Source organism: Oenanthe melanoleuca, chromosome 4A, assembly GCF_029582105.1.
Source record: "Oenanthe melanoleuca isolate GR-GAL-2019-014 chromosome 4A, OMel1.0, whole genome shotgun sequence".
Lineage (NCBI taxonomy): Eukaryota > Metazoa > Chordata > Aves > Passeriformes > Muscicapidae > Oenanthe > Oenanthe melanoleuca.
The window spans coordinates 8,703,054-8,728,555 of NC_079338.1; the positions used below are offsets into that span (position 1 = coordinate 8,703,054).

General features: G+C 41.7%; 1 protein-coding gene across 7 annotated transcripts in view; it reads right to left on the bottom strand.

The window, feature by feature from the left end:
• GAB3 (GRB2 associated binding protein 3) overlaps positions 1-16,924 on the bottom strand; it is an 81,140-nt gene extending 64,216 nt beyond the window's left edge. For 6 of the 7 annotated variants that reach the window (XR_008840532.1, XR_008840533.1, XR_008840530.1 and 3 more), the window contains exon 1: positions 16,425-16,909. Coding sequence is in view for 3 of the 7 variants with exons in the window: in XM_056491654.1 (XP_056347629.1) it covers positions 16,425-16,496 (72 nt within the window). In the remaining 4 variants the exon portion in view is untranslated. Of the gene's footprint in view, positions 1-16,424 lie in introns of all 7 variants that reach the window. The other variant, XM_056491653.1, reaches the window with a different exon arrangement.
• Positions 16,925-25,502: the final 8,578 nt, after the last annotated feature.

Genomic DNA, 25,502 nt, shown 5'->3' on the forward strand with positions numbered 1-25,502 from the left:
AAAAGCTTTTCTTGGGCACAAAATCAGACCCATAATGTACAACTAAAGCTGAAGATGAATGAAGTACTGAAATCATCTCATGTCCCTTCCCTGTACCACTTCTTGCGTCCAGTTTGAAAAATAGGTATTTTTGCAGGCCAGAGCATGCTTTATTGTTTTTCAGGGTATTTTCACTTTCATTCTTTTGCTGCAAAGAATCAATGTCTCTAGAGACAGACTGTTGCTTGCATGCTTTCTAATCCACATTTAAATCAGAACCCATGACATATACCTATGATTAATTTCACACATTTCTTCAGCTCTGAGGTAGAAACACTGTTTTCTCACAGCATTATGTGACATGTGTCACGTGCTCTTTGTTTCAGAAAACCTCCTGAGAGAGACAGCTCAGCTCTTCTAGAGCTTCAGGACCACAGCCTACTCACAGGAATAGGACCGTGTTCCAAGACCCCCTTAACAGCCCTGATTAAAGAAGCTGCCATTCAAGGGACAGAAGCAGCAAGAAGAGATCTTTTTGCTTGTTTGCCATTTCCTAAGCCTGTAGCTACTTCACTTTTATGTGGACTAGCATGGGCCACTAGCATGCCACCCGAGGGGGCCAGGGAAGTATTTCCATGGATGCTGAGGGTTAGCCATGAAAACCACCAAAGGAGGAATGTGGGAGGGGTGGAGGTGGCTGGATAGAGTCAAAAGCAGGAGAGCCATAGGCCTCTGAAGAGACATTCAAGTCCTGGGCTGCACTGAGCGTAAGGCTCTTTTGGGTTTTTTTTTTGCATGTATGTGTCTTGCATTCCCATACCACAAAGCTGCTGCCTCTATCCTGACAGCTCCAGAGTTCCCTGTGTCAAACACAACTGAGTATGGATTGTACCTGAGCATAGATTTGGTGGCTTTGCCTCGCCTTTGCACAGGCAAAAAGTACCAGTTCTGCATTTACAACCATGGGATGGTGCAACTGGAAGTTCCCCAGCTGCAGCTGAGCACTGTTTCCACAGAGATTTACTACCAGTGATGCCTAACTGATGCCTAACAATCTTCTCCAGAGTTCTCTGCTTCTGGCTTGGTCCTGGATCAATTAAGGGCTTGACACTGTGAAACTAAGAATTTTTCCCAACAGCATTATATAGAGGAAAGAGCAATTTCAGGCTCAGGATTGAAATCACTAAATGCACTACACACACACGGTTGGACTATTCCACTGAACTAAATTAGTAATTAATGGTATTTTCACCAAAAAAAAAAGAGCGAATACAGTAATAACAGTAAGTCAAATGTATTACATTATGAGACATGGATTTCAAAAGAACAGGGACCAAAGTTGCCAAGGCCTCCTGTTTTTAGATAACTACCTCAGCTCTTCTTTCCACTCAGCTGAAATCTCCCCAGCATTTACTACAGGTAAATTATCATGTCAGTCTTCCCTTCTGACTTAACAGGTGCTTGGTTAGAAGTTCATCAAGTCAACATTTATTTTTAACAACTGGATTACCAACAGGCATTGGATATGTCCCCGTTTCCCTGTTCCTTGATGTGGAGTCCCTGCCCTGGGGCTCTGGTATTTGCTGACGAAGGAGAGTGCCTGTAGCTGTTCCCAGAACAGACCCCAGCCACAGCTCAGAGTTGTTACTGGGAACAGATAAGGCAGCACCCTGAACCAGCAGAGTGATAACTGGTGGTTTTAAACAGTTTTTCAATTAAGTTGCTACAGGCAGAAAGTGTATCTGCACTGGCAGAGCCCTTGCCACAAGCAGTTTGTGCTTTCTACAAGATCTTTCCACAAAAGGATAAGATTTTTTTCCAGCCCTTCGTCATTTCCCTTTGCTGCTCTGGAGGGTCCTCCTATGTCCTTAGCAGAAACATGACTGCCAGGCCTGCTTCCACCATTGCTATTTGTAGACAGCCCCTGGATGAGTCAGGCAGCTCTGGATCTGAGAGAATACAAGGAACGTACAGTTTTCCAGACAGCCACTAATGGTCAAGCATGGACGAAACATAGTTTGATTATTGAATTCTGACTACACTATTGCACAAGCATGTTATGAACAAAAAAGTTAGCAAAACTCATAGTGGATTTCACTTTTTCTTATTTAACAGTTTTATTGTAAGCATGTACAATGCCCCCAGAAATAATTTTTGTTGAAAAAAAATGAGCCAGCATAGCATAGATTTTAATATCCTTCTGCTTCTTTATAATAAGAGAGATGATCATGATGTTTAAGTTTTCCCTTTACTAGTTTAAAACTTTCTACTTTATCTCATAGTCCTTATGGTGAGATACTTCAGAGAGTTCGATTGTACAAGCACTGAATAGAGACCTGGATTTTTTGTTGTTGGTTGGCTTGTGTATATACAGAATTTAATTATGGAAAATCAGAGCATTCTCTTTGCTAAACACTCTCTACAGGTCCAGTAGGGAAATATCATCGACCAAGAAACCTAGTCCACCACCTGGTCCAAAGAATTTTCACTGGGGACTCACAAAATTACTGTCCCAATGGTGGGCCGACAGTACCCTTGGATGAGCTTAGTAAATTGGGAAGTCTAAGTGCAGGCTCCAAGGGACCATAGTAAAAATAGGAGGGAATAAAGAATCTCTTTGTTTGCAATTTGAGTAAATACACCAAGGGCAAAGGAGACACAAAACCTGAACTTAAGACTTGGAGATAGCAAAAGGAACCTGACAGGATAGCGTGTGGGAAATCAGGGATTACCACTGCTTGTGTTGCTGCTGCTTGAATCAAAGGGCTGTCTGCATTTTTACTGGCATAGCTGAGCTGCCATGTATCTGCTAGCGCAAGTATGCCATGGGAATGCCCTGATACTGATAAAAAGAACATTGTTTCCAGTTTAGTTTATATTGCTCTAGAAACAGTTAAAGGAAAAAGATGTCGCTCACCCCAAGAATATCCAAGAAGATGTTTATCAGCCTAATTATAGTGATTTGAATTTATGCATCATGATACATCTATGTGGGTTTCCTGCAGATTACATTGGAAATGGAGTTTCTTAGAACAAGTCAGTGACAATAATTTTATCAATGTTACGCACAAACTGGTTATTGAAGTAGATTTTTGCTGTATCACTAAACATGGATTATTGGAATTTCCCACAGGAATATATTGCTCTGAATTAACAGTCTGAAAAAAAAGAAGCTTCTAACACTGGTGTGCTGAGTGGCATCACAATGTGATCACAATGTGGCCACTCTAAGCTATTAGGGGTAAAGATGCTTTTTCCTAGATCTAGCCATAAGTCCTTAGGTGATTTGCAAATGGAGCCCTAAGGACTCACAAACAGCAAATAGCAAAACAGATCCTCTGGAGAAAGTCAGTTGGAAACTGTCCAGTTCTTAAACAAAGAGATTTAGAGATTTTTCAAGATTTTCTGAAGTTTTTTCCTAAAACTCCCAAAGAGTTGAAGTTGTTAGGGAAGGTGCAAGCCGCATAGGATGCACATGAAATATCTCTGACCGCTAGACCTCACTGCTGGAAGAACTGGAATTGAAGGAAAAAAACCCAAAACATGCTAGCAAGGCTGTTCTGTAGCCCAAAGCATGAGGTTTTCCTCCTCAAGAAGTGCCAGCTCAGCAAGAGAGCTGCTGCCTCAGGCAGGAGAAGTCAGTGATGTGAGTATGGTGTCATTGTGGCTGGCAAGGACCTCCACTGCTGGAGATGGGCTCTGCTCTGTTTGGAGAGGGAAGACAACGCATTGTGGAGGAAATGGCTGTAATGCAGAACAGAAAAATGAAATACTGTTGTGGGAAGCTCGATGTGCAAGCCAGGAAAGCACCCTGATGGGGGATGGAGGGCACAGTATGACATCTGACATCTGATGGTATCCTGTACCATGCACAGGGCAGGGCTCTGTGTCTGCTGGTGCCTCACCACCACTCTCATGTTAGGATTAGATTTTAGGAAGAATTTCTTTACTCAGGGGGTGGTGAGGCACTGGAACAGGCTGCCCAGAGAGCTGTGGCTGCCTCTTCTCTGGAAATGTTCAAGGGCAAGTTGGATGGGGTCCTGAGCAACCTGATCTAGTGGGTGACATCCTGGCAGGGGGCTGGAACGAGATGATCTTTAAGGTCCCTTCCAGCCCAAGCCATTCTGTGATTCTATGTTCTCACACATGCCATGGTGCATAGCAACTCATCTGCTGGGCCATCTGCTGAGCTGCCTGGTACTAGAATTAGGACTGCAACTCCTCATTCCTATGTGCAGCCTTTCAAATCTTACACCCTCTTCACTGCAAACCTTCTTGTCCTGCTTGATCCATTCCATCATCCATCCTCATCAGCTGGGACTGCCTGCTAGGACACAAGGCATTTGGCAGCCTTTGCATTGTCCCTTACCCCTCAGATCAATACCCTCACCTGGGGAGAAGCATTACATGCACTTGGCTTCACTCTGTGTGCTGCCCTATTGGGTTACAACACCCCATCAAAAAGAGTCATCATTTTGGAGATGGTGCAGGAATCCCCCAGCCAGCAGCCAGCAGCCAGTTGCTTTTGCATTCTATATTTCTAGGTCCCAGCATACTGTTGGCCATGAGTCATGCAAATCTTATGCCAGGCAAAGCAAAAATGGCTGCACCATCCTTAGATTTAATCTCTCAAATAGAAAGTGAGATATTTCAGTGAATTTATTCTTTTTAAGAAGCTACCAATTTCTCTGCAACTCTGCTTTTATTTCTCACCATAATTCTATCTGGCTGAAATATCTTTTTGTGAGTGAGATGTAATACAAGACGAACTGAAACTGTGCATTTGAACATATTCATATCCATTCATTGTCACCAGTTTCCAATCACAAGCTGGTAAATGCTGCAGTTCCTGTACCACGTACCATCTCTCCCAGTGTCACTGGAGCTACCAGGAGCTCTAATAATACTGGCAGATCTGGGGATTTCCACTGGGATGCAAAATCCTCCTACCTGGTTTTCTCTTCCCACTCCCTTGTTGCTGAGGACCATGGCTCTGTGCTTGATCTGCATTCAGCCAATTCATAGAAAAGCTAAAGAAAAAAAGCCTTGAGCTCAACCTACATTCAAGTTCAGTGTTTAAAGGCAATGAAACATCATCAGTCACAAGGTACTGTTGTTACTAGTCAGGAATAAGGAATATGTAGGAAAACAGATAATTTAAATGTTCCCCATAAATATAGTCATAATGGGTTAGAATTTGAGACTACATTTTTTTAGCTGCTGGTTTCTCCTAAGCTCCTGTTTTACTAAAGAACATGAGGTGCCATTTCTATTTCAAGGGGTTTTTTTTTCTGATGAGTCTAAGTACTTTGTACATGAAACCTTTTCAGAGAGGACAAAGACACATTCCAAACAGATTTGTGCAAACTCATAAAGGCAAATGAAACCTTCACATGTAACCCTCCAGTACCACTGTGCAACTGCCCAATTCCAGCAGCTTATTAAAGCCTGTGCTTACTTGGCCTTTTCTGTTCTTTATAGGTGCACTTGACTCTGGAAGGGAAAAGTTCCATGCTAGATGGTACAGACTCAGTTGTGCTACAACACCATATTTCGTTGCTGCTGTTCCTGTGCAGGTTTATGTGCCTTTTCTTGTTATCCCAGCAAGGAGCCATGAAGATTGTGCGCTATCTGAATCTGGAGTGATTCTGCACAACCGTGTTTCCACTCAAAACAGGTACTCTGACTGCAGCAACCCGAGCTGGAAGTCAGAAGTGACCAGCTGCCCTACAACAAACTGATCTTAGGCTTTATGCCCATTAATAGTAAAAGGTCTTATATCTGAGTGCTTTCATTTGCTCCTTATCTTTTATTCATATGCAGAGATGACATATAAAATACCTGCTTTCTTTAAAAAACCCGTCTCTGAACTAAGATCTACAACAATATGCTCATACAGAGATCCCAGTTCCATTTCTGAATCCAGTAAACCTGAGAAACAAGTCAAAATGAAATCTGTCTGTGTTTGCATGGTGAATTCTGAGCATATTAAAATTAGAACCACCACTGCTGATGTCTTCACACAGCTGAGGTTGCTAAACTACAGGCAAGTCGTTCCTTAGACCTGTCACTGGAGTGCATCTCTATGACTACCCCTCTCCATCACTATGTTCTGGAAAGGACTGCACAGCTACAGCTTCGCACAAGCTCCCCTTGACTCTTCACCTCCCAAACTTGTGTCGTCAGTTCTCAAATGGCAAATTTCACTAAAGCATCTCTGACTCCACAACAAGGTAAGTGCTACAGTGAGGGGAGTTCGTAATGTCTGAGAGAAGCAATGTAAATATGCTTAATTTTCATCCAGCTAGCTACATCTTATCTGAAAGCTGTCCATGTCTCGCAGCTTCTGGGAGCTTCTGTGCCTTGGCATAATTTCATCCAGTTTAACAATCAAGCTGTTTGCCCCAACAAAGAGCACAGGCAAACAGCTCTGCAGCCCATCTGGACTACTTCAATGGGTAAACTGCTTTAATCTACCAACCAGCAAAATGAGCTTACTTAGAAGTTTTAGAAGATCATTTCAAGGACCTGGAAATATTATGAAACACAAATAGGTCCCTTAGGAGGAACTGCAGAGGGCATAATTCATCCTTCATTCCAGTTAGCAATGCTGCTGTTGCTGGTTAAAACTGGGCAGTTTGCTGAGCATATGCAACACTGCCCTGGAAAGGACAGGCTGTAGGTTGCTCTTCTCCCAGCTGCAGACTTCTGTGGAGAAAATGCCTGTTAAAATCTTATTCACTCCAAAGAAAGATTAATCATAGTAATTGCACTTAAGGATTTGAGATAAATGTAATCTCTGGCAAGGGTAAAGAATTTGACAGAGTCCAAATGAGAGTTTGAACTCCACAGGGGACAAGAAATCCTCTAACACCCTCTCCTTCAGTGTGAGGCTGAATGCTGGTTGTGGTAGAAAACAACCAATTGCAGCAGCAAACTTGTGGTGAAAGTAAATAAACAATCCAGATGAGTCCTAAAATATTTGTTTGCTTTCTGACACAGAAAGTCAGACACGCCCCAAGGTCTAAGGCACTAGAGGGCTGGCTTGGGGCTGAAAATTAGGAAAGTATCTTATTAAACCAGCTATTCATATCCATCGTATTAGGAAATGCTCTTAGTCATTCAAGGTCCGTGCCTTCATTCAAGGAGGGCTAACAAAGAAAATTTTAAACCTTGTGCAATTTAGGATCAAGACTTGCTGCATCTTTGGCTCTCTTTGTACCTCTAATTTAATCCTCTTCTATAAATTTTCTGCTAAATGTGGAATTTTCTGGAATGCTTCAAATCCAAAGGTCTCATGCGTAGGGGGAACTTGTCTGTTTGCAGAAAAGTAACAGATTTGTGGAACTACAAAAATAACACCAAGAAATCTCTAATAAGATTGCATGCACTGAACTGGTTGAGGTTGTTGCTGTGGGCTTCTTCCCTAACACACAAAGAAATTAGAGGCCACATATGTCACATTCATGTGTCACATGAATAATTTGTTTATAAGTAAACATATATATTTAAAAAAAAAGTTCTTCCAGATTAATTACAAATCTGCTAAATTAACTCATGGCTCAGTGCCATTCCATGTCCCACCTCCTGCCAGAGGAAGGTCTGGCAGCTTCCAGCTGCTCTGCTGTGGGCTCAGAGCTACTGATGCTCCTGGGAGCTGTGGGGCCAAGGGCAAGGCAAAGCCCATTAGGGCACAGTGCCTGCCCATGGCAGTGCTGGGAGGGGTGAGGGGTTTAGTGCTCAAGGAACACAGCCCTGAGCTTCTAGCATCTGCCATAACATCTTGGGAATAAAGTCAGAGGCCTCCCTCTGCAAGTAAATAGGCTGCTGGGCTCATTCCTGGGACAAGGGTGCTTCTGCCTGAGCTCACATGGGTGGAGGGAGGGCTGGGCTCTACTTTTCACCTAAGTGATTTGCAGTGTGCCCCATTTACTGAATCAGCCCCTGGAGCTTGAACAAGAGCTCGTGGTGCCAAGGTATAGCAGGAGCACACAGAGGCACCAGAGGAAGATGAAATGACCCTGCTCTTGTACAGGTTCACAAGACAGGCTCACAAAGATGTTCAGGCAGTTGAAGGTCCAGGCAGGTACCTGGGGCTACTCACAAAGAGCCTCAGCACATTTTGTATATCTGGTCTTTGGGAACCTGCCAGACTACCCCAAAAAGGACAATGGACTCAAATTTCCTGTTGTTTTTCCCTTAAAGCTTGCTCCTTCTGACAGATTTTCCCTTCCATGTGTGCCTTTGCAGAGTGAATTTTCAGCAGTCCCTGTGTCCTTTGATACCTCCTCAGTTCACTGTGGTGTGAGGTGCCACCGTTTTACTGTGTGAATTTGATCTTGCAAAGAACAAAGCCAACAGACTTAGAACTCCCAAGGTGTCTTTTTTTACACTCTGGAATGCTCAGAAATTCTATTGTAATTTCCTTCTATGTAGTCGAGGGTTAATAAGACTGAAGAGAATAATAGGAAGAAAATAAATAATTATTTAGCCTCCTCTTTTTTTTTTTTTTTTTTTTTTTTTTTCCCCCAACATGTCCCAAATGTCACCTTTGACCTGGTTTTCTATTTCTGGCATGGACTAAACTCCTTCTATTTATTTAGTAGCCCACACATCATAACAGTAACATAGCAACAGTACTTTCAGTTGTGAATTTTGAAAAAAAGCAAAGCAACAAAAAGAACATATGAACATATTAAAACTCTTAAAGCATGGCATCTAGTAACGCTTCAATAAATGTTTGTTTTGTTTCTTTCCCCTTAAATAGCAGAATTATTAAGCTTCCAGTCTCCAAATCCAAAGGAGAGGGATGCACATGGGAACCAAAGCAGAGCCACCACCACGAAGCCTGCTTTTCCTATCCCAATCTGATTGTCCCCTAACCTTTCTCTTTGTTTGTCTTAATGATGTTTCATTTTAGCTATTTATCAGGCTCAGAGCAGATGAAAGCAGGAGTTTGGGGAGGATTCTGAAATAATGATGGGGTTTTGCCAGTGGTTTTCCATCACTTTTCAAAAACAGTTCACCATTATTTTATGACTAGTGTGGCACTCATTTATGTGTCCATAACGAATATTTGAAAAAAGTATAAAGTGTAACAGTAACAGGAGTAATGGGAGTAACAGTCCCATTTTCAGCTGACACTCTAAATCTCACTGTTTTACTGGGAAAAGTGAAGAAAACTGGCGAAGACCTGTGAAAGTAACTCTGGAGTCAGGGAAGGACCCAGTGAAAACATGTTGCAAACTTTTCAGTGGGAGCAAAGCACTTAAAAATCTCAAAAAATCCAATTCCCTGAGCTACTTGAGTGCTTCTTATTTTTAAACCTAAGGCCTCAGTGAGAATGCAATTATTTTGTTAGAATGCGTTCAAAATTTTGAACTTATCAAAAATAAAACTTAAGCTTGCAGAGCTTCCACTATAAATCCAGATGACGTAGCTGGAACAGCAGCGAACACTTAGTGAAGGAGTGTATCACTTCTCCTGAAACTGTTTCTTCACTGCTACTGTAAACTCAGCTGGCATCTCTTCAGATGTTTCTTCTCCTCCCATAGTGATCTGATCAGCTCACAGCCGCCTCTGAATGCTGGGGGCTTCTCTGTGGAACGGGCAGCAGCCCCTGGAAGTGCAGCTTTACAGCAGGCACACAAAGCCAGCTTTCCCAGTGCTTACAAACCCAGGACTTTGGAAAGGTTTGCGGCTTTACTGGTTTGTAAAATCTGCAAATAAAACACAGTTCATGCTTGTTCTGAGCTATTGGCTTCTCCTTGGCATGACCAGTTTGTGTCAGCTTGAAAAAATGGCTTCACAACTGTAAAAACCTTGAACTTGTACAGTTTGCAAGTCTGTATGTAAAAATAGATTGTTCACTAACTGTGTGCTCTGCTGACATTACAACAGTAGCAAAGTTAGAAAGGATTCCCTTATACCCATTATTCTGTCCAACAGAAATATGAATACATAACCCACTGTCTCAAGACTTGAGAGTCACAGGATGGATATTTATCACTAACAGGCTTTACAGAAAGTATGGTCTTTTAAAAAAAAAGTATTGGCAAAAATGAGCCAAAAACTTTCATATGACATTCTAAGCTCAGTTTAAATTAACACTCTCATTTAAGTAATTTCAAATTCATACTAAAAACAACACTTTACTGCCTTTTTGTAAAACACTCTATGAAAAGGGATCCTGCATAATTGAAATGTGCTGTTCAGGGCTTTTGTGGAAAGCTACAATGCAGTTTTGACTGCAGGGGTCAGGTAGGGTTTTTGGCATCAGGAGGGAAGGGAATAACAAAATCTCTAAGAACAGTTGTCTCATTCTAACAATTACAAAGCTATAAATGAAGTAGCCTCAGAAAGGGAGTATTCTTCTGGCACAAAGACTAGGCACCAGTTTGGGTTTATTTAGAACAAATACTAAGCTGCAGCACATTTTAAAACTGAGTTTTGCATGGATATGCGTTTGTTACCTTGTTTGTTTGTTTATTTTTCTGATGTAACACAAACTGAAACAAGTCAAGGACCTTATTGTAAAGCAGAAAAACAATTAAAAAATTTAAGTATTATATTTTATTTAACAATTAAATGAGAGAGAAGAAAATGTATTTTATCTGGCTGGAAGTAATGTTTTAACATGCAAATTTTATTTCAAAACCGGCATTTTTTCCTTGTCTTATCACATTACTAATTCATTTCCAAATCAAATAAAAAGGACAAAAAACCAAATAAAATTACTGTTTTTCTAACAAGTAACATTTTAGGCATAAATTTGTCCCTTTCCTTAAAAACCTATCAAATTTCATAACAAATACTCATAACATTTTAATGCATCATTGGTAGAAGTAATGTGTTTATCCATATTTCCATAGATTTCATGCTACAACAATGACTTCACCAATGTATGACTTGTAATGCATTTTCCTCTGAGCCATGTTTGACTGCCTCACTTGTTTAATTACCACTTGAGTTAACATTTCCTTCTCTATTTCAAACTAGCATTTTCTTTAGGCTCTATTTTTGAATGCAAAGACCTGATAACTTGTGGGTTTCTGTTTTGAATAGAAACCAATAGCTGGACATTTCTCTGTACTGAAAACATGCAGTCAAAGATTAAGCTGGGGCTTCAGAACTATTATGGCTCCACCCAAATAAACAGTTCAAGGGAAATTATTCTGATACACAGGCTGCCAAGTATAGCAGTGTTTTTTGGAAATTATTTCTTTCTTAGAAGTCAACCTATCTCTTCAAAAATTGCATTTAAACTATCAAAACATTGTTAAAATGGAAGAAAACAGTCTAGAATAAACATCACATTTACCCTATCAAAACAAGGTCTGATTTGCACATAGCTAATTACAAATGTTTATTTTCAGTGATGGAAACTCCTCCCTTGAGATCAATTGTATCAATTTTTACATTATTTCACAAAGAAGGGAACATGAAGGCTGCCACACAGGAGCTTCTGTTTGAAAGCCTTAATTTTCTCAAAATTCAGTTATTTTTCAATATAAAAACCAGACAGATAGAATATACACTGAATTTTAAAATGAAGAAACAGCAGGAAAAAATATAGGAACAAAACTTACAACTGGAATTAGCTAAAGGCTCTGACAACTTTCTGCACCCCACGTGACTCCTACTTCCACCCAGCCTGCAAACCACAGTTACAAAACCTGTGCAAATTGGTTAAATAAACTCAGGGAACTCTGGATATTTATCCCAGGAAAGTATAAAAGGTGGTCAGAATTCTCTGCTCAAAACGGACAGCACTCAAGAGGTGAGGCTTTCTAAGAAGCGTTTGGAAATAAAAAGACTTAAAGAGAAAAATTAAATTCGGGTTTCTTCTGGATAATATTTTTCAGAAACTTCCCCCAAACCCCAAACCAGCAGAAGTACTTGACCTCACAAAGCACTTGGGTATTTCTTCCAGGGGAGGTGGCAGTGTCCTCTGGTGACCACAGCCCAACGCTGGATCAGAGTGCAGATGCTATCCATCTCACACGCCCATCGCAGTGCTCTGTGACTCCTGTTCGTATTACTTGAGCAAACTCTTCCATAATTCTACTTTACTTTTTCTTCTTAGTAACTTCCTGTTTGTTCTCCTGATAAATACCAGAACTTCAGCTAAAAATGGAGAAGTCGTCTAGATTCTCTTATCTTCTAAACCCCCAGCCTTGGTGTGCTGCGGTTGGGTCCTGGCAGATCCTCCAACGGTCAGAGATGCTGGGCTGGGCTCAGCTGTACCCTTCTGGCAGCACTTCCTGCCCCACACACAGACACAGCAGCAAAGAACACTGCTCCACCAGCTTTTGCCATAGGATACATTAATTTACACCTCTGTTTGTCTTCCTAGACCAGACATTCCAAGAAGAAGTGCGGTAGGAAGCACAAAGCTACATTTTCTAATATGGGGTCCTTTTGGGACTCTTGTTCTAGAAATGCTGACAAGGAATTTTGATTTCCAACAATGCTTGAAGAAATCAGTCACTCAAGTAAAGTGGGAAACTTGCTTTTTTTTGAGCAAGTGGTCTTCCCTAATCAATTTGTATAGTACTGAAGTTTAAAAATAGCTTTTCAGCTGGGGTACAGCTGCATAGTGTTGATTTAAATGGAGCTGCAGTGACTCACTGCAAGCAAGCATCTCTGTATGGCCCTTTACTACTGCAAACCACATAACCTAACACTAACAGCAAGTAAACACCAGCAGGACATTCAGAGGAGCTACTGCTGCTGTTCCACACTTGTGTGACAAACAATGGGACAGGGATTTGAGGAGATGTTGCAATTAGCTGTGTGCTAAAAGTCCCATCTCCTCCTCCTTGTCAGCCCCTGAGCAATGTGTCTTCTCGACAGCACTGGTCTCTTATTTATTTAGACATTTTCAGGGCTGTCTTCTATATTGTTTTTCCTTTCATTGTGACTTCTTGCACTGTCTGTATTAAGTCCTTTGTTTCAAGGCCATGAAATCATTCCCTCCTTCCACCTCCCCCAATAAATAAACAAATAATAACAGTCTGTGATCAGATATATTTCCACATGAAAACTCTCAAGGATACAGCTATTCAATGCCAGATTACAGTATTGGGATGCATGCACTCACCACCAATATAAGGAACTGTGAAAGCCATCAAATTTGAAGCAGATTCCCCCATTACATCTAATTTCCAACAGAGGCATTCACTGATCCACTAATATCAACAGCAAAAATCTTCAGTAGGTTTTCCTCCTGTGGGGCTGAATGTCAAGTTATGACTGATACTTTCATATTTTTGGTCGAGAGCAGGATGGACTTTACCTCCATCACCACCACTTCTTAGTTTTTGTTAGCAGCTTCTTCCTCTCTGTCTCCTGCCCCATACCCAGCTTCCCCCCAGCTCTGGCTGTTCCCTGGCACCCCTCAGGCCCACGCAGACCTGGTTGGTGAGAAAAGCTGGAACCAAGTGGGGAAATGAAAGCAGCACAGCTTTCGGGTCACACTTAGAGGACAAAGAACTGCAATACACACCAAATACTCTCCTGGGAGACTCCTTGCACAACTGCCTCTATAGATAGGCTGACGTGGTGGTTTCATGGTTCAAGTATCATATTGAGAGAAAAGCATTGTCCCTGCCATTAAATCACTATTATTTTCCTGCTGTAGCAAAGCTCCCTGTGCTTTCTAATTAATTCTTTGTGTTTAGCATTAAGCTCTCTGTTTTTACAGAAAGTTACACTTGGGTAATTAATCTCATGTTCGTTTCCTGCACATGCATGAGAGCAGCCTTTGTTAGGGAATGATAAGACACTTCTAAGAATAGTGTTACTAAGAGCATCGGCTTTGTGAGACATTACAGGAAAAATATAGACTGTGAACACCTGCTTTTCACTTTCAAAGTTTTGAAAATAATGTTCTGCTTACCTACAGGCAAATTCTGATTTGTTTATGCATAGAAAACCTAATTGCTTTCATCAGAGAACAAATATAAATGAAGGTATACTTTGGTCTTTAGGCTCTAGTCTTGGAAAGATTAATTTGTTTAATTTTATAAACACTGTAAATATTCCCAGTGGCTTCAGCAGAATTATTGCAGCTCCCAATCTCACAACCTGAATTCATTGCTTTGTCTGATTGTTTAACCACACATTCCATTGAAATTAAATGGATTTTCTTAGTGATAGATTTAATAGATGAAGGATTAAGAATTTATCTGTGTGAAAAACACTGGACCCTCCAGTCAAATCCTACAAAAGCCAGATGCTGAACTCAGGAAAATGTAAACTGGGAGACAACCGCATGAGAGCAAATGAGGCTGGGCAGTGTCCAAGAGGTCCCGTGAGCAGCAGGCCAAGCTGGCACTTGAAGCTCCCTGGAAGCTCGGCTCAGACCATGGGCTTTTCCAGCTGAGCACAAAGGGTGGTGTTGAACTCGGGGATTTATGTATGTTGTCAGTTCAGAACCAGAGCCAACACCATCCTCCTGTAAGCGGTTGACACTTGACACCTACTGAAGTCAGTTTGAACAGCCACTGTTTTAAAACTGTTGTTTTTAAGCAATCACTGTGGTTCAGCCTGAGTTATCAGCTACCCCAGAGCAAGATGCACGAGTTGCCATGCCGGAGAAATTCTACGAAAAATAGGAGGAAAGTAGTTTGCAAAAGGTGAGAGAAACACTCCATTTGATTTATAGCATCCACTGTGTAACCAGTCATGTAAGAAGGGACATTAAGCTTTGCTGTACATGCACCAGATTTCTTTCTGCTTTATTATGGACAAAGGACTACCTTATCCTCCTAAGCAGAAAACAAAGCTTAATCTGCATAGATCTGGCTAATCTAGTGGTTGATGTTTGGATAATAATGAAGACTGCATTTCTCCTGGTTTTGTAGTGCAAAATCTGAGCAGAGCACACTGCAAGTAGCCTTGTGAGCTGATCAGAGCCCCTGTTGTGACTACTATCTTGAGTGTATAATGGGGGCTTTTCAAACCCCAGCTTTATCACATTCTGTTTTCTCTACTTTCCCCTTTTTTGAATACTGAGTCATCAAAAGTAGCTTCAGTGACAGAGTTACTAATGATACCAGGTGAATCAGTGGCTCTTACACTGTGCCTGCCATACAGTGCTAATTAGTACACTCATTACAAAATATAGCAAAAATGAGATGCACAAAATTTATTTGCAGCTTCAGTGAGACACATCATAGTGGTTATTTCAGAACTGGAAAATGCTACTGAACTAGGCAAATATTCAGCCACTTCAATGAAATACTGTGGTCTACAGTAAGACCTTAATTTACAATAAAAGTTAAAAATAATTCCAACATCAGTAAATTATAATTTCTGCTAGTTTTTAGCCAAAGAAAAAACACACTACCAAATGATATCCTCCATATTCTTCCACAAGACAGTTATGCCTCATTTTACTGGGAAAAGCTAACATCAGCACTCCAGAGAAAATGCTGATAAACAGAAGTGAATACGACAAATGATGTAAGCTGTGCATAAGGCTCGGAGAGCCAGAGACACGGCCAGTGGCATCCTTCGAGTACGTTGCAGAGCTATAGGGGAAGTCAGGTTAGAAGGGCATGACTCAACGGGTATTACCGATTCCAGAAGTGTCACAGCAGAACATAACAACATACAATATACGTACGTAATGAAGAACCATCACAAATGAATATGCAAAATGGCCCACGAGGGTCTTACATTTTTAATGCTATCCCAAGCAAATTTTTAAGGGTTATTTATTTATTCCTACCCGGAGTGCTTTTTTTTAGACAAACAGGCAAGCAGATCGAGAATGAAACAAGGGGGCCCATAGTGCAGTTGCAGATCTCCATGCAGGGCTTGCTTCTCCTCCCCAGCCCCCTTCACCTTTCAGCTATCAGGAACCTTACAGCACAGCATATTCCAGCACCTCTTTATCACAGACCAAAAAGCTTTCTGAAGCTTTCTGCTAACAACTGCATCTGGCATTGGTAAATAAAACTATTGTACATGCTGTCTTTAGCAAGTGTCACAGAAATTACACAGCATCTTAACAAAGCCAATCCTCAGAATTTAAATTATTAGAATTTTGGCTGTGTGGGTTTGGTTTTTTTTTCCCCCTTTCTTTTTAGGATGTTCTTGTCTGTCCCTGGAAAAGTGACATCCGCAATTCTATTACAACAATTCTGTTAGTTACGGCAACGTTAACTAAAACCGAAATGTGGTTTTTAACCTAAAATACGTTGCATAACAGCTGAAGTACTATAATCTTACGAGCCGGGAAATTCAGATTCCAGAGGGCACAAGAATGTCGGTGAAAACTAAAATACTCCATAAGCGCATGGACTTGGAAGTCTTTTTGTTTTGGTCCAAGGTTAAGTCGAAACTTGCGAGACATTTCAAAGGAAGAGCCAGACAGCGACCACATGCCGAAATGCCTTTAGCGAGAAAAAAAACATCAGAAAAGCCTCTGCACTTACGTATCTCTTGAGTTTCTTCTCGGGGGGTGATTTGATGAGCCATCCAGTGCAAACCACGTCCCCCGAGCTCATCTTCCCCCCGGGCGCGGAGCGGCGGAGCGGGAGCCAGGGTGCGGGCTGCCTGTGCGTGTTTGTTTGTTATGTGCGTGTGTGCGCGGATGTGTGTCCGTCCGTGTGTGTGTGCTCTTGTGTGTGCTGGGATGTGTGTGTGTGTGTATGTGTGCTGGGACGCGAGCGTGTGTGTGCTGGGACGTGAGTGTGTGCGTGCTGGGACGCGTGTGCCTGGATGTGCGTGTGTGCGTGCCGTGTCCGCCCGTGTGTGCGCCGGTGTGTGCGGGCGTGTGTCCGCCCGTGCGGGTGTGCGTCTTTGTGTATTGTTCCCAGCCTGTTCGCACCCGCAGCAATCAGCTTCCTTCAGCTGCGTTCTGCTGCGGCTCCAGCCCGCGGAAGAAGTCATGACATTGATCACTGACATGGCCAGCCCTCCCTCCGCTGCCAGCACAATGCAACACACCGAGCACGTGATGGGCGGCCGGGTCTCGCCGCCGCCGGCTGCGACACGCGGCAGCGGCAGCGGCTCCCGCTCCCGGCCGCGCGTCGCCCCGGACAGCCCGGCCCCGCACCTTGGGGATGCCGGCTATCCCTGCCCGGAGCCCGGCGGATGGTGGCAGCCCCTCACCGCCGGAGCGAGGTGGGGGAGCACCGCGGCTCAGCCGTGGGAGAGCCGGAGGCAGCGGTGACAGCGGAGGTCCCTGTGAAGTGCAGTGGGGACGAGAACGGCTCTGGCCGGAGCGGGAGGCAAAACCAGCGCTGGTGGGGTCAGTCCCCACTGAAACCTCTACTACAGGTTCCAACATCTAATAAACTTCGTTATTGGTTTTCCAGTAGCATTTAGCTGCCTGTATGAATTTAATAGGAATTAACTTGATTTTTCTGCTCACATCATCACAGATTTTTTAGAAGCATACTTTTTCAGAAAGTGACTTCAAGGACTCTGCCACTCCACTGTAACAACTTAAAAATATGCCCACAGAGTGCATAATATTGCTGATATCCTTGCAGTTTGTGCCTCTTTCTAGGGTGGGAAACTCTTGCCTTTTCAAGGACAGGGCAATCTGCATTCATTTTTCAGAAGACTTTTAAAACTCTGACTTATTTAAAGTGGGCACAGCAGTTCTTCACTGATTTCACGAGTCTGTTACTCCTCTGAAGTAACCCCACGTGTCCCTGGCCAGGCACAGCACTCGCAGTGCAGCCTGACTCTGCAAGGTGTGATCAGCACCAGCAGGCCCATGGAAGAGTTTAATGTTTTCACAGAATTTTCCAGGTCTCTGCTGGCACTCTTTGGCAGGGTAGAGATACAGCTTGCAGTATCACTTCCGGAATCCCACAAACTAGAAACGTGTTTTTCAAGTTTTTAAGCAAAAACATGATTGCAATATGCATTTATTATATTTAATAAAATATGAACTATAAAAGGCATAACGGTATAAATATAGGCCCTATGCAAACTAAGATAAAAATATAAATAAATCTGTACAACCTAATAGATTCCTGTTTCTAGTGCTTTACATTTTCACTGGTCTCAAAAGAATCCTATAATAAATGAAAACTGTGATGAATAAACTATAAACATATTTCAAATGTGCTCTGACTTTGCTAGATATATTTTTGTTTGAGAATGGTTTCCATGCAGTCTTGCAGTATTATTTAATTCCAAACCTTCTCTTCTACTACCACCTTCACTCAGCTCCATTTATCCACAGTGATGTTTTATCAACTTCACATGTTTAATTGCAGGTTTGTGAACAATGCTTTGCAACACTTCTTGGAGAGATATATCCAGCCATGGAACTTATTTAGGGAAGGAAAGTGTGACTTGCGTGTGTCACCCGGACAGATACAGTAGCCTTAAACTAAAGGCTTTAAAAAGTCCAAATGTCAAAATAAAATGAGTTGTGATACACTTCATGTGCTATCCCTGCACTGTCCTAACAACATCCATTTTTTACTGGATTATGCTTCAGACAGATGGCTTCCCTTGTGCAGCTGTATAACCACTTGCAGAAAGGCAGCAGAGAGAATGGGGGAGGGGACAGGACAGGCGAAAAAGGAGTCTGGGCTACCAAATTAATTTAAACTCTGAATAGAAGCCTTAAGGAGAGCTCTTGATCTGTCTTTGCTATGGTCAGTGCTATGGTCAGTGATAACACTGCTTAATTCACCAGCAGTCCCCATCCTTGTCCCTGCACTTCTGCCATCTCCTCCACTGTGCAGACATGGTGTATTTGTGTGTCTGCATGAGGAACTGAATCACAAACCCGACTGTTTGGAAAAGAATGAGTCAAAAAAAGAGGGACATTATTTTCCAGCTGTATCAGGACTAGTTTCCTGATCTGATAAATGCTGTGGCCTTCAATAGCATGTACCTTATCAAGGGAGGGGGCGATGCAGGGGCAATAAGAAGAAATCAGCAGTTGCTTGAACTGGCACTTCTGCCCAAAACACGCCTGCTGAGTGGTAGCCATGGTGACAGAGAGGGGTGCAGTGATTCTGTTCCCTGCTCGATGTGTCACTCCTCTGTCAGACAGTTCCTGTCCTCTGGAACTGCTGCAATGGCTCAGCTGCCTGTGAAGCACCTGCCCAGCCACTTGCACCGAGCACACCCAGAATAAATAAAATCTGTGCCAGCTTACTTATGGTGCCAGTAGCCTGAGGAGAAATACAGGAAGCTATAATTAAGCAGAGCATGTGGGGGTTAACGTGTTTGTTATGAAAGCTGCTGTGCCCTCTTGGTATTTGTGCTCCAAATATTAAAAGAGCAAATAAAGTTATTTTCTTACACTGACAACTTTAATCGTACTGATAATGTATCATTAACACATGTTTGAAAATAACAGGCTTAAAAATTAATGGTATCTCATCCTGATGGAAGATGTGCGATTTCACTTTTGTCCTGATCCACGCACAAATTTTTCAGCCACATTTAAATCAAAATTATTTTCTTAAATCCATCATCATGATGGTGAATGACAGCATCTTTGTTTTAAAAATCTTATATTTTTTCAACAAAATTAGTTGAAGACAAATGTAGAGGGTGAATGGAAAATTCTCATTTCTCTCTTCTATTGCTGAACAGGTTTTCCCCTTCCTAAGTACATTATCCCAGAGGCACTACCATTGTCACGGATCAGCTTGGCCTTGGCCAGTTAGTTGCATGTCCATCTTGGAGCCAGCTGGTCTTGGCTCTGTTAGACATGGAGGAAGCATCTGGCAGCTTCTCACAGATGCCACCCCTGCAGCCCTGCTGCTGTCAAAACCTTGCCACACAAACCGCCCTCACCAGACTAACCTCAGATGTGCCACGAGCAAAGATCAGAGCAACCATGATTAGTTTGACCCCGGATGTGTGTGCAATTCATATCAGCCAGAACCCTAGGAGAATTCTCTGCTTGTCATAGAAGTACTGGTGTACTCCTTTCATATCCTAACTTAGGCTACTTATGTTTCAGAGGAAAACAACACTTGACTACTAATAAAGCAGAAGAGAACAAAATGGCTACTCGCATTGATGGGAAACTCCTTCATGACTTGAAGACCATTGATAGAAATCAAATCTGCTGTTTAAGCTTATCCATTTCATGTTGCACAGCAACTGGTGATGTTGTTATTAATATTGAGAGTAGTGAAAGTTCTTATTTCCTTGGGCACGAATGGATAATCCTGGTGGAGATGATGGAAAAAATCAGAGGGATTTATTTAATTCACAAATTTATAGGTATAGAAGGAGAAAGAGATGGCACAGTCATCTCAATTGACATTTCCACAAGCAGACAGTTTTCTGAGAATCTAGGCTCACATTTAATTTATAACACCACACAGGCATTGTGAAGGTTGAGGTGCATGCAAGAGACAGCCATAGCCCTGGGAGAACAGCCTTTTTCTCTCATCTAGCAACTGATCCCTGTTTACGCATGGAACTCACACCACACTTACTCAGCAGAATGCTAACATGCCTCTGCAGCATTCTCTCAGCACACAGAAAAGCCCAGTTCTACAAAAAGGCATGACACAGTATATACGTTCCAGCTGTTCCTGACAGTTACCACCCGTCTCTCCCCTGCAGAAAAGCATTTCACTCTCTCTCTCTCTCCATTCACAAGGACAAATTTAGCAAAGTCATGGGATAATTCAGCCCCTGCTCTTCCTTTCAACAGCCTGTCCTCACCATACAAATCAGGTCTAATGGAGGAATGCACTCAGATCCTCAGAGAGACATGATTTGTTGCTGTTGTTTAAACAATTAACCAGCAGAATTGGAGCCTGACCACAGGCCCAGGGTGATACCGACCCATCTGCATTGGCTGTTTGATTGATGATTATATTCTGCCTGGTTCATGCTCTATCACTCCCAAACCTTGGTGGCAGTGACACCCCATGGGCAGACACCCGATTTCAGAGCAGGAGCCATTGTGAAAATAAAAAAAGAAAACAGATGAACGTTGCTGTGGTTTTACTCCAGGAAGCGTTGAACTATGTAAGCTGCATGTGAGTACGGCCTTTATTGTTGTGGACAGGGCAGAATCTAATTTTACCAAAAGCTCTCATGACACATAGGAAGAACCCTGTCAATCCCTTTCAGAAAACAGACCAACGCCCTCTGGCACTAACCTCCTCTGCAAAACAGCAGCAGACATATAGCATCTCATAGGAAATTCTCCTGTTTAGGAAAGCAACTGGGGGAAGACTGGAATTCTGCTGAATAGTGCATTTATTTGCAAATGTAAAACTGTCTTTTTCTGAAGTGGGAGTGGCAACAAACAGGTTCACTTTGGTTCAAACCTCTGTCCTGGCTCTTTTGCCAGATGAGAGGATTCACTCTTCTCTGTCATCCACAAAAGCATGCACTAAAAATTGTGTATTTGCTAATTTTCAGCTTCTGTTTGCAGACTAGTAAAGAATTTTATGATGTCTACATAGGTGATGAAGTAAGTCATGGCTGTTCCTTCCTACATGTGAATCAGTAGCAAACATTTTGTGAGGATTTCCTCATGGGGTAATGATATTACTGGCCCTTTAAAGTCAGCAAATAATCCTTGCAGTTTAGGGATGAGATAAAAATGCTTTTTTATAGATCCAAAATTTATATCTTAATTGTCCTAATTAATTTTATGAGTTAAGAAAAATCTACTTCATTTTTCATACACAACAATGATCAGTACTCACCTCACTTGTGAAGTCTACTTTATACAGAACTTTGGAGGAGTTTACTTTCTTTATTAAAGGAATCTAAAATAATCTATTTGACATCTAGATTATGCTATGCCTCTTCCAGATCAGAAATAACAAATCATTATTTCAATTTTAGTACCCTGAAAGTGAGTATTTGCTGAAACCAGTTTACTCTAGACTATCTGGAGCAGCCTGAAGTTTGGATGTAAAGCTTAAAGAAGGGTCTCAGGTAGGCCTGAAGGAACAGATGGAAAAAGAAGTCTGCAGTTTTATTTTAGATGAAAAAAAAATCTATCTAGCTATTTTCAGACTCATAAATGTGGAAGACTTACCATGAAGTGCAGGATGGGTCTCATCTTCCCCCCAATAGTCCTGCTGAGACCAGAGAACACTGTGGAGTGACAAGAAAATGAACCCAGGAAAATTAATGGAGGACACTGCCTGCCTCTGTTTTCTAGATTACCCTAAAATGCCTAAGAATAAATAGGAACCCTATTTGCTAATTGGGAGAAATTTTCATGCTGATGGCAGAACATTCCCCTTCTAGGCAATTAACTACATTTAATTATTATTGAATAGAGCAAAATACAGCAAGTAGAGCATAAAGCAATACACCAAAATACAGCAAACAGACCAGATTTCTGAACTCTGTGTAAAAGGTTGCTCTGTGTGAAGAATGTAAATGCAGGAAAAGAGGGATTGTTTTGATGGCAGCTGTATGTTTGAGGCTGTTGCAAAAAATGAAGAATCAGTACAGGATGAGGAAGAAAGAAAGCCCAGGCAGTCAGGGAAGCAAAATAACAGAAAAAAAATTTAAAAAAAAATTTAAAAAAAGGACAGCAAAGGGAAAAACAGATACACATCCTATGTGGACTAGGATAAACTAAACTACTTTTGTCTAACAGACCCCTCAGCAGAAATGGATAATACTCTGGAAAATATAATACCTTCAGTCTAGTTTTTCACAGTGTGGAAATGCTTACAAGTAAAAATATGACAAGCTTACAAGTATTTTCACAGCAGGGTAAAGTCTGTGGTAACTGAAGTGATGGCTTTTGGCTTATGGAATGAATCTGCCATTTTTGCAAAGCTAAGGCAGGCAGTACTTTGCAGCATCCTTTTGTGCATTTCCTGTATTTAAAGGAAATCCTGGTACGTGCTAAAACCTTTAAACAAGAACTGTTGTGTTTACAAATAATCTGTGATCAGTGTGAAATCCAAACCACAGGCTTTTGGTTAAGAGAGAGGTAATTTGTTTTGGGCAAAGAAGTAAGAGAATTCTTTGTGAAAAAAGAATCTCAACCATCATTTAAGAGAGTTAAAGGCTGTACTACACCAGCCTGCTCACTGAATTCTCACAGATATTCCAAATTTTATAACATATGTTGTTACAAGCAGCTTGTTTACAGGTTTTCAATATTGCAAAATGACTGCATAGGTCAGGGGAGAAGAAGATGCCATTGCAGGGAGTAGCAAATTATGCTTCAGCTTTATTTCAGTTGGAGGAAACTTTTGACAGCTTTTGCTTTGATCTAAAATCCCTTCTAAATGTTCTTTTGGTCAGGGACTATCTTCTTGAGACAATGCTCAGATTTTGGCAAAGTAGTAGCTTATTACAGCAGGAAATATTTTACGACCTCCAAAGGAATCACCAATAACTGTTATATCTGGATGACATCATTGTTTGTAGGTGGGCAAAATCTGGCACTCAGGACAGAATACGCAGCTGTAAAACTGTGTTTATTAAAGCATTGTTGTGGTAGCTTAAACTGATACAAATTAGTGTGGCTGCAATCCCACCCTTCATCTTGCCTTATATCTGTTTTTCTGCTGTATTGGCCCCAGCCCTTGTGTGAATGGGCATTTGAGTTGTTTTGCTGTGCTGATCACTCTCTTTATTAGGATCAATTTTATTTTTTAGAATCTTGAACTAACCCATTGCCCAACTGCAGAAATCCCAGTAACAGTGCAAGGGGTCAGGAACACAAACTGTGAGAGTTTCTGGCTGTCCCAGTATGAAAATGAACTCACAGCCATAAAGAAAAAAAAAAAAAAAAAAAAAAAGAAAAAAAAAAAAAAAAGAAAAAAAGCCTGCATGTTTGGGAAATACAGGGATATTGAAACATTTTCTGGTACCACAATAAACCTCTGGCTACTAAAGCCTGGACTAAAAATGCAATATTTTGATAAAGCTGTAAAAACAAAGAGTATTTGTACAGCTATCAACTCTTTAAACCAGATACAAAGGACACATTAGCTATTTTGTTATAGTTCCCAATGGTGAATGTGGTCTTGCATGTGGAAACCCTATTGGTAATGCCAGAGACTCTCTGTTGGGTGAAATGAAAACTTGATACAGAAAATTGGAAACCCCTACAAACAAGAGGAAAAAAAAAAAAAAAGCAAGCAAAAAAACCCCAAACAAACAACCCTCACAAAACCCCCAAGCAACAGCAACAAAAAAAGCAAACCGTTTTCTATAAGAATGCTCAATGTCAAGTCTATTAGGGCATATTGTTGCCTGTTACTGATGCAGAATTAGGAAGCATTTGTAGCCATGAACTGGGCTGCCCTCATCGGCTTGGCTGCTGCAAAGCCCTGCAGCCATGAACATCCTTGGAAATGGTATCTTCAGCAAATCCCAGTTTACAAATGAGTGGCGCATAAGCCAAGAGCACAGTTTTGAAGTACCTTCTTTACTGTAAGATCTAGAGGAGGAGTCCTAGGCTTCTTTCTAGTCGTATGAACAAGAAAATAATCTGGAACCTTGAAGTCTGTAAACTTGGAAGGGAACCTGTGAAATAAGGAACTGAATGAAAGAGGGCTGCACAAGAATGCATAAAACTGTGGTATTGGACATAGCTGAGGCTACTTGTAGAGAAATAACTTGTTAGTAACAGCGATATAAAAATAGCAACACTAGATATAAGCATTGTAAGCAAGATGGTAACACTGCTGCAGTCAGGGCAACGTGGTTACTGTGGTTGATCACACTTGGAAGCTGATGTGGGCATGGAGACAAAGGTGGCAACTATTCAAGACAACTTGCAAATATCCCAGAGAGAGCTGTGTTACTTCCAATCCTGCTGGTTTCTGAATTATAAAGCTGTTTATTGCTTACAGTTAACATGCATTGCACAGCTGTGGTTTAAGTTCATTGCTGTTACGATTAAGCTAGAAATGACCAGTGTCCTAGAAATGGATTTTGGACTCTGGCATTCAATAGAGAGCCTCCTGAATGTGCACGTGGGAGTGAACAGATCCCAGAGTAACAGGATATTACCTTCCCAAGGCCCTTCTTAACAAAACCCTTTCGCCATTCTAAGAGGAAGTACTATATGTACGCAATACAATTACAGAGTTAATTAAACAACAGCAAGAAAAATACGGTTTACAAAGTAATTTTCATTATTTTTTTCTATTGTTGATAAAATTAGTTACAAGGCCGAGCAGCATTCACATCAAATAGTCCTCAGGCTGCTGGATCCCCCAGTCAGGATCCCGCGGACGAATGTAGGTCGGTGTTGCCACCTGGTGGCATGTGACAGCGGCACTGCCACTCGGAGATCGGATTTTCAAGTCAGCAGATACACATCACAACAGATATCTAAGGCACATTTTATTATTTAAGCTGTTGCTTTCTATAAAATCCAGGTTTTACTGCTGACAGCAGATCACCATCCCCACGGTGCATTCTCATGGTTCCATTTCACCAACAGTAAGTTACTTGGCTGGTGTGACAGCTGGGAGGCAAACCCCACCTACTTACAAAAGGGCTCAGAAGGTCTTTGAAGGCTTCTCTTTTTTCAGCAGGTGCCTACATAATCCTCTCACTTCAGCAGCCAC